This window comes from Chamaea fasciata, unplaced genomic scaffold, assembly GCF_029207755.1.
Source record: "Chamaea fasciata isolate MVZ Bird 193981 ecotype frontalis unplaced genomic scaffold, bChaFas1.0.hap1 SCAF_5, whole genome shotgun sequence".
Lineage (NCBI taxonomy): Eukaryota > Metazoa > Chordata > Aves > Passeriformes > Sylviidae > Chamaea > Chamaea fasciata.
In genome coordinates, this window is record NW_027094090.1 from 12,500,465 (window position 1) to 12,514,656 (window position 14,192).

General features: G+C 41.1%; 1 protein-coding gene across 1 annotated transcript in view; it reads right to left on the reverse strand.

Moving 5' to 3' along the window:
• RELN (reelin) overlaps positions 1-14,192 on the reverse strand; it is a gene marked incomplete at its 5' end in the record, with an annotated part of 251,119 nt that overhangs the window by 67,536 nt on the left and 169,391 nt on the right. Inside the window, 4 exons of the mRNA XM_066184512.1 lie at positions 164-335; positions 3,064-3,269; positions 6,997-7,183; positions 7,821-7,958. Of these exons, the coding sequence (XP_066040609.1) occupies positions 164-335; positions 3,064-3,269; positions 6,997-7,183; positions 7,821-7,958 (703 nt within the window). The remainder of the gene's footprint in view (positions 1-163; positions 336-3,063; positions 3,270-6,996; positions 7,184-7,820; positions 7,959-14,192) is intronic.

The following is a 14,192-nucleotide window of genomic DNA, read 5'->3' on the forward strand; positions in this document are numbered from 1 at the left end:
TTGTGGATTGACCCAGATTATTCCCACAGAGAGACACAGCTACAAGCACTACTGTGTCTTTAAAGAGACATAGTACTTTCAAAGAGAACTGTATTCAAATAAGACTTCTAACAGCATAGTTCCTGCTTTATGGGGATGCCCACAGCTTGCTCTTGCTTATTACCTGTGGTAAGGTAGGATTAACAACAGGAATTATATGCTTCTGCTTCTCTGACAAAATGATGATGTCATCGATGGCCCACTGGTCGTACCCTTCCCCTGAGAACACCGGCTGCCACCAGCGAAACCTGGTGCAAGGGGTCTTGGCTGCAGCTGGCAGCTCCAGATAGACAAACCTGAGGAACACAAATGGAGCAGAACTTCAGGGAACACAGCTTGTAGAGAAATTTGTCACTCAACAGGGAAAAGAGGCAGGAAAGCCAGCATCTATCTTATGTGTACAAGTCCTTGGTAATTTGCGTGTCCAGAGAAGGGCAACGGAGCTGGGGAAGGGTGTAAGAGAATAACTCATATGAGGTGCAGCTGAGGAAATTTGGGTTGTTTAGTCTGGAGAAAAGGAGGCTCAGCAGAGACCTCATTGCCCTCTATAACTACCTGAAAGGAGGTTGTAGTGAGATGGAAATTGGCCTCTTCTCCCAGGTGACCAGGGACATGAGTACATTGCCTCAGACTCTGCCAGGGGAGATTCAGGTTGGACAACAGGCAGAATTTCTCCACTGAAAAGGTGATCAGGCACTGGGGCTCCCTGAGCTGCCCAGGGAGCTGGAGGAGTCACCATCCCTGGAAGTGTTCAAAAAAACCTTGGATATGGCACTTAGTGCTGTAATTTGATGTGGTGATATTGGGTCAATTGGATTTCATGATTTTGGAGGTCTTTTCCAGCTTTAATGATTCTATGATGCCATTATTCTATTTTTCCATATATCTAGATACTCATTTATACACTGCTTATCATGAAGCCTTCTTTGTTCTTCTTGTCTGTGGAGAATGTAAACTCTTTAAGATAATGTCTGGTTTTTGTGCTCTATTACTGTATTGCCAAAGACAATAAGGAACTGATTTGAGCCCTCTAGCTTTGAATTAAACTGTTCAGCTGATCCATGTTTAGCAAGTCTTAATTTTTTTCTGATGCCAGGAAGTGATAGTGACATATGCTAGCAAAATTAATTTCTCATTCTCTTTTGATGATTTGTCCTATTTGTAGACCAAAGCATTCTTCTGTTACAATGCAATGGATTATGTAGCAGTTTTCTTTGGGTAAAAATATTTCAGGGCTCCTATACAGATCTGTGTAAAAGAACTTCAGGTCTGCTGAATTTGCTTTATGTTCAACTTAAAAAATCACCTTACAAAAATGATGTTAAATAAAAGTTCGAGTTTCAAGCCTAATCATACTTATGTCAAAAAGTACAAGAATTAGTTACTTGCCCAGTCCTATTTCAGACAGCTTATATTTATGCACTTATACATACAATCCTTTATACATACAAACTCTTTATTTATATTATGTTTTTTGTACCATGCACTCCACTTCACTTGCCAGTTAGGCAGAGACAGGAGAAGGAATTCTTTTTCAGTTCTTTTCCAGAGAATTCCTAGATTTACTGTTGGAGAATAGGAATTGGAAAATGAGATCTGGACCACATTTGAAACAAGAGAAAAATAAATCTGCATAGATACATTCAGTAAGGACCATCACTCTTCATTGCTCAGAAGGGCAAATGTTTTGTCTAAAAATGTATTGGATAGTCCAGGACTGAAGCTTTCGTTATTCAGCATCTTTTTTGGGTGTGTCCTGTAATTTTGACCAAGTAGAGACTAAAGCACTCACCTAGTAGATGAGGGGAAGGGAGTAGCTGTAGTTTGGATTTTAGGAAGGCTTTTGATACTGTGCCTCACAGCATCTTTATGGGACAAGCTGTCCACCTGTGGATGAGGGGGTTCACAGTGTGCTGGGGAAGGCCTGGCTGAAGGGCAGAGCTCAAAGGGTTGTAGTGAATGTGGTGACTGGTCACCAGCAGTGTTCCTCAGGTTCAATCCCAGGGAAGTCCTGTTCAAGGTAATTATCACTAATATGGATGCTGTGTTAAATGCACCCTTTTGCTGATGATACAAACTGGGAGGTTTGTATTGACTCTCTCTATTGACTCTCTTGAGGGTCAAGAGGTCTTGGTAGAGGGATTTTGACAGATTGTAGCATTGGGCTTGATTCATGGGATAAAATTTAACAAGTGGAAATGTTGATTCTACACCTAGGATGGAGTAACTGAGCACAGTTGTAGATCCCTTCTATCTAAAATAGTTCTGTTCTGATCTATTCTACTCTACTCTACTCTACTCTACTCTACTCTACTCTACTCTACTCTACTTTATTCTATTCCAAATTCAAGAGTTTTTTGCTTGCAAGTGCCTAGATCACATCCAGGAAAGAACAGTCAGCCAAGTTACAGAAGTCCTTTCTAAAGCGCTGCTCATTGCAATGCAAAATGACAAGATGAGAAGATAAAATTATTTTTATGTTGAAAGACATGGATTACAGATAATAGAAATCATGTTAATGCCCATGCAGACAAATGCCATTTAAATTTTCACCGACAAGGTATCTGACAGCAAATTTGAAAGGCTGAACATGATTTCTTCTCCTCCTTAAATATTTATTTAAAGGAGCTTTTGCTCCATAAGACATTAATACGTATTCATCAGATCTTAAACCAGAGTCAGAGGAAATGAAACCTTTTTATGGGCAAGTTCTGTATTTGCTTGCTAATGTTTGCAGATATTGGTATTTTAGTCATGTTTCACATAGGAGGTAATTTTACTTCAGGAATAGGAAGGAAAGTCATAGGAAATTTTATATTTTACTTCAGATTTTAAGGCCCACTTTCATTGCATTTTTCATTCCTAGTGACAGGAGTTTACTGTGCCAGCCAGAAAAACTTTCTATATAATGATGACTTCTAAGGATTATAACCTTAAATTATTATTCAGGTTTCATAGCTTGAGAAATATATATTTTTAAAAGCTGATGCCATATGGATTAGTTAATTTAGATCAAAATTATACCTGGGTTTGCTGAAGTCAGAGAAATACATTTCTGCTAGTAGCTGCCAGTTGATCCCGCCGTTATTGCTGTACTGCAGCAGCACACCTTCTTCTCTGCTATCTGGTTTATTGCATGAAGAAGTCTCTCCTCCAATCTGGATGTAAAACTGTACAAAATCCACCCATGTTGTGTCCAAATCCCAGCTTACCAACTGTCTTTTTCCAGCCTACAATACAAAGAACAGAGGGACAATAATAATAATAATAATAATAATAATAATAATAATAATAATAATAATTTTAATTCTGTCACCTTCACTATGAATAGGCATATTTAAAGTCCATCACAGATGAATATTACACACAAAATTACACAACAGGGAGGACACTGACTTCTGTATCAACTTGGCTTTTTTTTGTCTTTCAATTATTCTGCTTGGCCATCCTTTAGGTCACCCTGATTTGGTCCCACAAGTACTTTATTATTAGATTTCAACACACAATGCAACTTCACAACACAATTTCCACACAAGAATTTAATCTCATTCCCCCATGGTCTCAGGTGATTTCAGAAGACAAAGAGCAGGTCCTGGGTATCCTGAATCAATCTGGGCTAAATTTTAAGTATTCAGCTTTCTATTGATAATGCATAAAGCAGTAAAAGGCCATTTCTCTAGTCTTATTTCCCTGGTCAAATCTTGCACTGTACAAGGTTACCCATCACCTGAAATCAGCTCCTGTAATACCTTGCTTGAAGTCCATCTCCTCCACAAGAACCAGGGAGTGGCATTTTCTCTTCATGCTTCAGCTAAGTAAGATTTTTTCCTACACAAAACTATGTTCTTTTCCTAGTAAGCATTGTACATCAGGAGTGTCTCAACTAAAACCCGTAGATTTAGTTTCAAGTTTACCTAAGCATAGCTGAGAGAAACAAATAGCCCTGTAAAATTTAGTGAACAGCTTTTCCAAGTACGTTTTTGAATTTAGGAGGTCGATGTGGTCACTCTGTGCATATTCAGAAGACAGAGCTTATTCATCTGAGAAAAAGCTTTAAGAGCCTTTTATTGTAACTGAAATTATCCCATACTCCTCTTCCCTTTGTGCCCTGGGGCTTGAGGCTGAGCTTGTGGACTTGCACATCCAGATGCTGATATGGAATATGAAGCTGCCTGTGACAAGGCAGGACACAGGATGAGAGCAGTGTCCCCAGAGAGGTGACCTGCATGCCCTGCATCTGGCACATCCCTGCCCCACCACAGCATTATGCTGCCACAAGCTTTTATAGGTAGGGCAAAGCCACTTGTGTACAGCTGGAGAGAGGATGCAGGCATCATATTTCTGCATTTATTAAGGTGGCTGCAACCTGGCACCACCTCATGAAATGGACCATGACTGTCATCATGCCTACTGTTTCTAATTCCCTTAAAAAACCCATGTTTCTGTCCATCTCCAAGCATGAAAAGGTTTAAAAAAGGAAAACCAAGGCAAAGTTATGACAGCTATGTTTTAAGTAATATTTGTGTTTTTCTCTATCACTTGTATATTTAGGATCCTTATGACAAATTTCCAAACAAGGTTGAGATAAGCAAGAGTCATGACCTAGCTGGACACAAGTAACAAGATTTAGGAGCTGAGATTTAAAATATCATCTGTGTTTTTTCTAAGGTGACAGATTAATTTAAATCCTGTTCCATACATCACCTCTTTCTACACAGCTGAGGGTAAACACAACAGAGATAAATGTCTACTGCTTTCTTTCTCAGAATATTTTGCTTTGCTGGTATGACAACCTGGGTGCTGAGCTCATTTGTAGGCCTACCAAACAGGCCACCTCACACTGGGAGACTGACTTCTGGAAGCTGAATACATGGGGGTCTGAAGTTTTTTTGGCTTGTACCACTGATGACAAGGCAGTAAAACCTGTGAAGAATCCTTTGACTCTCAAAAAGCTCATACAGGACACAGTCATACTGATTTAGTCTGGAATTGTTCCTGTTGTTTTGCTCTATTTGATTGCTTTTTCCCAGCTGAGACAGGAATTCCCTCCTGGATGGTGCCATGAGAGTGGGAACTCCTCAGCCTTGGATGCAGCCCTGAGCTTCCTGGTGCAGCAGGATGCGGCTAATGCTGGCCAAGGTGACACTGATAATCTCTCAGTAGTTTGCTTTCACAGCTTCCTTGGAGACCCTGGAATTTGAAACTGTCACCATCAAATCAAGGCAGTAATGGGCAATAAGGATGCAAACACCCTTGCTGTACCATGGGCTGGTGTGTCCTGGCTGGTTGGGGACGCCCAGCATCCTGACCTGCAGTGGGCCAAGCTCTGGCCTTAAAACTATTACAGGTGGGTTTTCCATATCTACACCCCACAGCAACTCTCCCTGCGAAAGGGGTAATCACAGAACCAGGTTAATTGAGAGAGGGCATGAGTGACATAAAGCCTCAGGGGAATTGCAGGGGCTAATTGAAAGAGCTCTGATTTGTGAACACAACTACAGTTGATTAAAATGAGTTGTAAAACAAAAGATAGAGGGTTGTCAGAACAAAGCCAACATTAATTCTGGCAGCAGTAATTGATTATGGCAGCAAACGTAGACATTCAAATAAAAAGTGTCTGTTTGAGCAAAAGAAAAGAAATGTGAATATGAGCTCCCCAAAACAATACAGAACTGTTTGGCAACTATAAAAATATTTTTTTATTATCTACTAGTATGGCCCCTAGACACCTTGAGAAAGATCTAAACAGAAATTAAATAAGCCACCTTCTGTTGACAGCACACAGACTGCTACTACTCAAGAAATGAGTGATAACATAACCCTTAGAGATCAATAGAAAGAAGCCAAGAATTTCTAAATGAGTTTTTCACTCCTCCTTAGCAGGAATCAGAAGAAAGATCATAGCAGGTTAATTCTAATTTAGCAAACTACTTTTGAGAAACTTAGCATAAGGAACTGAGCCAGAAGGAAAAACATCTAACAGGGAAGACAATTATGTATAAAAATCCAATTATCACAATTAGCTAGTTACACTGATTGGTCTATTACGAAATTTTCAGTGCAGAGCTCTATTTCCAGGGGAGCTGAATGTGAGACTATGTAGGAGTGCTGAAAATTATTTCATGGGTTAGATTTTTGTAATGAGGTAAACAACACACAGTAACACAGCATTGCATATTGGGTTATTCTTCTGGGACTAATCTGGCTCTCATGACAGGAGCGGCAGTTTGATCAAACCTTTAAAAGAGAAGCACATAGCTGAATTTATACTCTTCCTTTCAGTTAAGAACAAAACAAACATTAGTACTAGACCTGAGGAGCAACAACACAAAAATAAATCTGTGATTACAACACATAACCTTATATCTGGTCATAAAGATCTCTTTTTATTTTAGCTATAATTGCTACTAATTATCAGAATTTCCTATATCTCCTTTGTGTTCTGTTATTTTTTTGTGTGCAAAGTATCCAAGTTATACAAAAGAATATTCTCCTTCAGGTTGACCATTTTCTAATAGCCTGAAAAAACGTTTTTTTCAATAGTTTTGTTCCTGTGACCTAAAATTAAGCTGCTTGTGCCCTGGAAAGCCAACCTTTCCCCGTCACTTGCCTAGGACAGCACAGAAGAAACAAATGTGAGCTGCTGGATGCTACGAACTGAATCTTAAAAAAGAAAATGTACAAGTAAGATATTGTGAATATACACACTTCTCCAGCACACTGGCAAATTACCACCTTTCATTACAGCTGCTATTTCTTGAATACATAGTGCATGTGTCTTTCCCTGTCTCTTTTGATTGCTTTGTTCTTTACCTGCAGAGCACAGCTGTGCTGTTTAACACACTTCTAAAGTGTGCAGCTTTCTGCCACCTCCCTTTTCTTTGCCACACAGCCACGTTATGCTCCACAGAAACCCACAGTATGTGCCTTTATCAGTCTCCCAGCCCTCTGTAGTACCTTGTTGAAGTAAAGTGAGGAGCCAGATGAGATGACCCCACAGCCCTCCTCAGGCTTGACGATCTCTCCCCCAATAATTTCCTGCCACTCTGTCTTCAGGGTATCTGGGCTCTCAAAATCAGACATGATGGTTGAAGAAAGGGGATTTTCAGGCTGACATTCAGTACCCCGAAACCCTGAGTCACACCTGGAAGGAAGCATAAATGTAACAATTTTTAAGGACTTTATTTGACACTAACATTTTGTTAAGGTAGCGCACTGATCTTACGAAATTCAATGTGAAATAAAAAATCATTCTGGGATTGCTGTTTTGTATGGTGGAAACAAACCAAAATAACTGGAAAATGGGAAAACCCTATATATATATATATATACACATATATATATATATATATTAACCCTATGGTGTCCAGAAAGTTTGAAGCAGGGAGTACCAGTCTGTGTCCTTGGTTTAGCACCCATTCTGACTGGCTGAGCTGGTCCCTGGCATCCTTCTGACTCAGCAGAGCAGCTCTGGCCCTGAGCTGGGGTTCTTGTGCAAAGGGCTGGAGGGGCCACCAGGACACCTGCAGCAGGGCAGCCCTGTGCCGCTGAAAACTCTTCCAGTGCTTGGATCTGCCAACAGTATGGCTTCTTGGACAGGCTGGCATGGAGTAACTGCAGCTAATGCTGCTTGAGTGGTCAACCCCTCGTGGTGCTTTTGTTTTTTCAATGTTTAATCCAAAAATAAAAACAACAGCCAAGAAAAGGAAAGTATGGAAAATGGTAGGGTACCTGAAGTATCAGGAGAGCACTGTTAAGAGGGACTGACAAATGCTGCCTACCTGCAAACACCGTGGTCACACCAACCATGCCCACTGCACATGTTGGGACACTGCTGGCCGATGTAGATGTTGTCCAAGGCCCACTCATCCCGGGCTGTGTAGTAGGACTGACTCCAGCGGAAACGTGTGGCACTGGACCTTAAAATCAGTAACAATGCATTAATTTCTGATTCTTTACAGAGTGGCGGGAAAAGAGGTAAAATGTAATCAAAGAAACAAAATGAAGTTAGTATCCCAATCACAGCCTAGGCTGCAAAGGCTGGCACAATCAAAGATAGGTTCTTGCAAATTAACTTTCTACATGATGCCACTCGCTGCACAGGGCTATATAATGGACTTTCCAGTGACTGATGACATTTCTGAGGAAGAGCACATTGCAGGGATTTCGAGCATTATTTTAAGGTAAGCCTAGCTATGAATATTACTGGATTTTTATTGTGTTATGGTTGCAAAATTTGAAAGGTGAATCTATGGCATGACTATGTTTTTCATGTTTTTCATCACAGTTAACTGGTCACAAACTGCCTAAAGAGGCTTCTCCTGATATTTATTATTTAAAAAAATTATTAAAGTTCTTGAGTGTAAGTGAATAACAACTATTTCCATTCAACAATAGTTGACTTTTTTTTCTTTGATATAATTGTTTTTTTGTCAGGATGATTCTAAACTAGATTTTGTTCACATATCACTGGTGACATTGAGAGCACAAGTTTTTGACAAAGATGCTGTTTCATCACACCTATTTTTTCCACACTGCAAATAGCTTCCTCTTGGCCAACAACCCAAAATCTCTAACACCCAAGGTTTGTAGTGGGGAATTATCAAATTTAATTTCTTGCCTAACAAAGCTCTGGATATTTGTAATATTCTTCAAGCATAAAACCTTGCTTTAGCTGCTCCTTTCTAAATAGTTTTGTCTTCAACAGCTTTTCTTTACAATAGTGAAGTTAGCTAATGTTATCCATTAAAACACACACACTGTCTGCCCTTTAGGAGATTGCCCAATACAATACTGACATTTTCCATGGGAGTGACTCCTGATAGGCAAACCCAGCCTGACACCCACCACCCTCAAAAAACAAGGCTGGAGAAGAAAGTGAATCATGAGAAAAGCAATCTTTGTCAGCATCAAGCCTTTTCAAGCTGCCCTGCCAAACTGTGCATGTCCAGCAGGTTATAGACATTGGCTGGTGGCCACTCCCAAATGCGGGACACAGAGACTCCACTCCACGCTTGTGTCAGAATGAGATTAAGAAAAATACGTTGCATGTGAAGTGAAACAAAGATGGGAAATTGTTCATCATGATGGAGCAAAAGGGGCTGTGCTGGCTGCACAACAGGTCTGGGTAAAAAGGGCTAGTAGTGGCAATGTGGGCACTGAGGTTGGATTGCATTGTTGTGGAGGGATAGGACAGGGAAAGCAAGGCTGAATAAAGAGCATTAAAAATCCAGTTTTAAAATGGGACAGGTCTGTGTCTGGCCAAGGGCTGGTTGGGGGTGCTGAGGATGAGAAGCAGGTGGTTCCTATTAGAAACTTATTTTCTAGCTTGTTTCTGAGCCATATGGTTACTTTATGATGGCACAGGATATAATGCTGTTACCCTACTGTGAGATACAAAGCCCTTTCCCCACCCCCAATAATTTATGTAGAATAAGACTTATTTAAATGAACATTGTAAAGGTGGCTGAGCCACCTGCTCACACGTATGGATGTGAAAAAACGAATAGAGCAGGCCTGTGCAGCTGAAGTGGGCGGAGTGGCAGAGCAATTAGCCACTCTGGCACATATGAGAAGTTTGGTACATGCGTGGATAAATTTTTAAAACATCAGTTTTGAATTTCTTTAAAAAACAAGTGAAGCTGCCCAAGGGCTTGATTTTTAATTGAAATGACCCTTGTTGCCTGTTTTAAGGATCTGTTTGATATTGCAAATACTATAAGCATTTTTACAGTACTCAGAGTTAATCTGCGGGGGCAAATCTGCTGATTAAATACTCCCTCAGGATATAATGCATTGATGGGTTACATTACAAGAGCTATGAATTATCCATTAAAAGTGCACAATGCCAGTAATCAGCACACTAAGGACTTCCTAAGCTTGTGTAGGCACAATGGGCAGTCAATATTGACCATAATTATTTACTGTTTATTTTTGGAGTGCTCTGAAGTCAGAACATCACTTTGGTGCTGAGGTTCATGTTAGCATCAATGGCACCACAGAGAGCCCTGACAGAGACTGCAGGCTCTGGAAAGAGCCGTAGTGACTGGTGTTAACTCTAATGTGTGCTGAGGAAAATGACAATACTGAAACCAAAGAATGGTGTTAGAGCAGGCAAACACACTCCCTGTGAACTCCCAGCACAGTAAAACTGTGTCATGTTATTTTTCCAGGTAACAGGAGGGAGAGAATTGTGTTCCAGCATCTTTGTTTTTCATCAGGGAGGGTGCATGGGTGGACTTGGGGTGTGAGATCCTGCAGCCCTGGGGTATTTACAGCAAACTGGGGGAGATTTACAGTGATACAGAGGCAATTTCACCATGCTATGGAAGTCTCATGGTGCCAAACAAGTGGTGGGACCCTCTAAAAAGGGCTTGGTGTGGCACTGATGGTGTTGCCTTGGCCGTTCAGTGGGCGAATGACTCTGAAGGGTGGCTGTGCAGGTGCATCAGGACTGGTTCTGGGCAAAAGGCTCTCACTGACCTACACAAACAGTGAGGAGAGCCCAGCCCTGTGCAAAGACAGAGGACACCTCTGTGCCTAGGGGAGCCCAACCCCTGGAGCCCCAGCTGAGAAGATCCCTGTGCAGCTCTCCTTTGGGGCTGTTCCCAGGGAATGGCAAGGCACAGAGCTGCACCAGAGCCAACAGCCCTTTGCTGGGGATCGTGTGGGTTTCACCTGACCAAAATGTTTCCCTAGAGAGTCTCATCATCCCATTCTTGCTGCAGGGGACTGCCACCCTGCCAGGTGCAGAGCTCCATCTGCCTCCTCAGGTTCCAGATGTTGGCTGCACGTCAAGCTAAGGGTGCACTCAGCTCCACTTGTTACTTAGAAGTTGCCCCAGACGAATGCAGTGATTGCAGGAGGTTTGTTTCTCTCATTTGAGGGGAGGGGAGGAAGAGAGGAGGTTCATTACTGCCTGGAGAGCCCCATGTGGCCCAAATGGAGGTGTGCGCAGCAGCTGGAGGCTGGGGAGGAGTTATTTTTATCTCCAGACAGGCAGCTCTCCCCTGGGGACAGCTTTGCCACCAGGAGAATCCTGTTGCCCTGGGCTGCAAGGGACAAGGGGCTGCCCTCACCTTCCCACCCAGCCTGCTGCCAGGGGTCCTATGGGAAGCCACGCCACTGTCACACAGCTGTAGGCAGGGAAAACTCTGTGGATTCAGATTCCTCCCTGGGTGAGGGATAATGTGTTGCTAGGCTGAATTGACAACTGCAAAAGTAATGCTGCTGAAAAACCAGTCCTGCTCACTGTTTTTGAAAGCTTTCCAAGGCTGCTCTGCATCTCAAGGTAACAACAGTTTAAGAGGATTATGCTGTTAAAAATGGTAATCAACCATTTGAAAAAGCCATGTTAATTAAGAAAAGAGAATAAGGAGATGAGCGTCAGCTGCATTCTCAGTGATAAAACACTGTTTTTTTGGACAGTCACCATTTGGACATCTATTGAAATGGGAAAGTGCAGCACTGAGGAGCTATGAAAGTGTTTCTTAAAAGCAAAATAAACTTCCCTAGTTCCTCATAGTTTCTCCATTTTTTTTTTAATGTTACTGGAAAGCAATCTGGCTCTTTAATGACATTATATCTAAGTCAGGTTGATGTCAAATAAAAGTCATTTTTGTTGTGTGACATTTTGCATAAGCACAAGGAAATCATGTCCCAGAAGTACAGCGAGTGAAATGATGCTCTATTATAAAATTTTTCTGATATGTGAGTTAAAATAAAATCACTGCCTTCCCTCCTGATATTAAAAGCCTTAATGATCTAATGCAAATCTGTGGCTGATAAAATTATATTTGCTACCTTCTGAGTTTCCATAATTACATTTACCCAATTATCCTGAAGCTCTCATTCAGTCATTAGGTGTTGATTTGTTTATGAAGTTAGCAACTGACAGCTGCTTGTATCTCATTAAAGCCTGTTCATATGTAAATGCCTTGCATAAAACTGAAATTAATTTTCATCAGTGTTAGAAATGTTCAGTTCAAGTACAATACAATTTCAGTGAGCAGGTGCTTACATTTCATTTCTTCAGTACAAGTCTCATTCTTGCAGCAGATTTTCTACCATCCCAAATCTCACAAAACATGGGGACTTTGTAAACTCCTGCTTGCTAGATGCAGAACATCTACAGATCTGCAGAAATACCAGCACACCCAGAAAGTTTTACAAGAGAAATAGGTGATGTTATGAACAGTTTTCCAGCTGCAAGAGCACAATGCCACAACCTGACACTACACACACGCCCAAGGTGCAAACCCTCAGCTGAGAGCTGTGCATCCAGGGATAAAAGCACCAGCAATCACAGCAGGGCTGTGCAGGGGTGTGAGGGCATGGTAAGGCCACCAAGGGCCAGAGCAAGGCTAATGAGACATTCCTGAGACCTCGTTTGGGTAGTTTGTTTCCCTGTGCAGCAAGCACAGGGCAGGCTGTGTATGTGGTAGCCTTTGTCCTGTGAAGTTGAAACAGAAGGAAGACCCAGAGATCTCTCCCCCTCAGCCCAGTTTGGGAAAGCAGAAGACCTGGCTCTCCACATCTGCACTGTTCTTCCTGCCCATCAGTAAGGTTTTGCCTCTGTGTGGTGGTTGCAGTGGATGCAGGTGGGGGGAAGGGACAGGAGAAGGAGGGAGGGCACCCCAAAGAGGAGCCCTACAGAGCATATTCACTACCAGCCACCCGGAACATGGCTCTCTGTGTGGCTGGGCTGACAGTGGAGAGCTGCAAATTGTCACCAAAACTGCCCACATTTTGGAAAGGCAGAAACTTGCTCTCTGCTCACAAGTCTGCTCTAAAAACCTGTAAAAGATCCCCCACCAGTCTCAACCCAAAGGAAATGTTGGGCCCTTAGCCTGCTCTTTGCCAGTGGAAAGGAATGTCAGAAAGAGGGCAAAGTGGTGAGAGAGACATGCATGTGGTGTGCTGGATTGTGTTTGGTGGGGAATCTGTAGCCACCCTTCCTCTACACCCTGATAACACCGTAGCACAACACAACCCAGAAAAAGTGTTCCATGAAGAGCAAAGAAATTTTCAGTGGTAATTTGTACCTTAATTACAAACAAAACTCTGCTAACAGACTGGAATCCCTTCAGATACAAGACAAAGTGTGAAATATTTATGATTTGTGCACAGCATAGAACAGGAACTTGGCTATTACTTCCTCATAATTTCTCCCCACAGTCTCCTAAATAAAAATGGAATTATAAGCTGCTGTCACCTCATATGCTGAGAAAAATTAGTAGATCCTAAAGAAAAAGAGGGTCACAACATTGGATCATCATCAAATACACAGTGTATATTAACTCTGAGTACAGTATATATTTTATAAATTAGGAATAACAGCCTAGTTTAGAGTGTAACCCCAAAAAATTGTAGATTTTTAAACTCCTAAGTGCCTATGTGAACCACAGTTTTTGCAGATGGTGGCACATAATGGTTTGTAAGATTTAGTACATTATAATCTAACTACAAAGCAGTTATTTGCTGAGTTACTTGCACCATTTGGTATTATCTGATATGATATGTTCTAAGCATTCAATATTTGCCTTTGATATTTTGCCTTGAGATAGGAAATTATGAATATTGGCTGTACTATAAAAAGGTCCAGTGTGTTGAAAGAAGGTGTCATTGTGGTGTGGTTGATGGAAACAGGCTGTGCTGAGGCCATGCAGAGTGCAAAAAAATAATGAAGGATGGGGAAATACAACGATGACTTAATCTGAGCAAGCTCCTGTTGCAATTGCTGTGATGGATTCCGGTCAAACATAATCAAAATGTAGCTCTAATTGCAATAATTAAATTCTCAAATGAAGGATGCCCTGAAGATTATTTGGATTTATGACAACTTTTTATTTGTATGTTACAATAAAGATTTAAAAATAAACAATGAAAGAAACAATTTAGTCAATAAGTAAAAATTTTAGGGGAGGAAAATCAAGTTTGATTACAACAAGATGAATAGGCTTTCTGATAATTTTTGTTTCTCTTTTTTTCATTTTTTCAGGAGAGAATATTATTTTTTAAGACATGCTATAAAAAGAAACAAGAGTTAAAAAATTCCCAGAAATGAATCATTAGTTATTGTTTATACAAGGCTTTGGTCTGAAGATGTAAACAGAAAGGAATGTGCTAAATAAAATTTAACAATCCAAATAAAG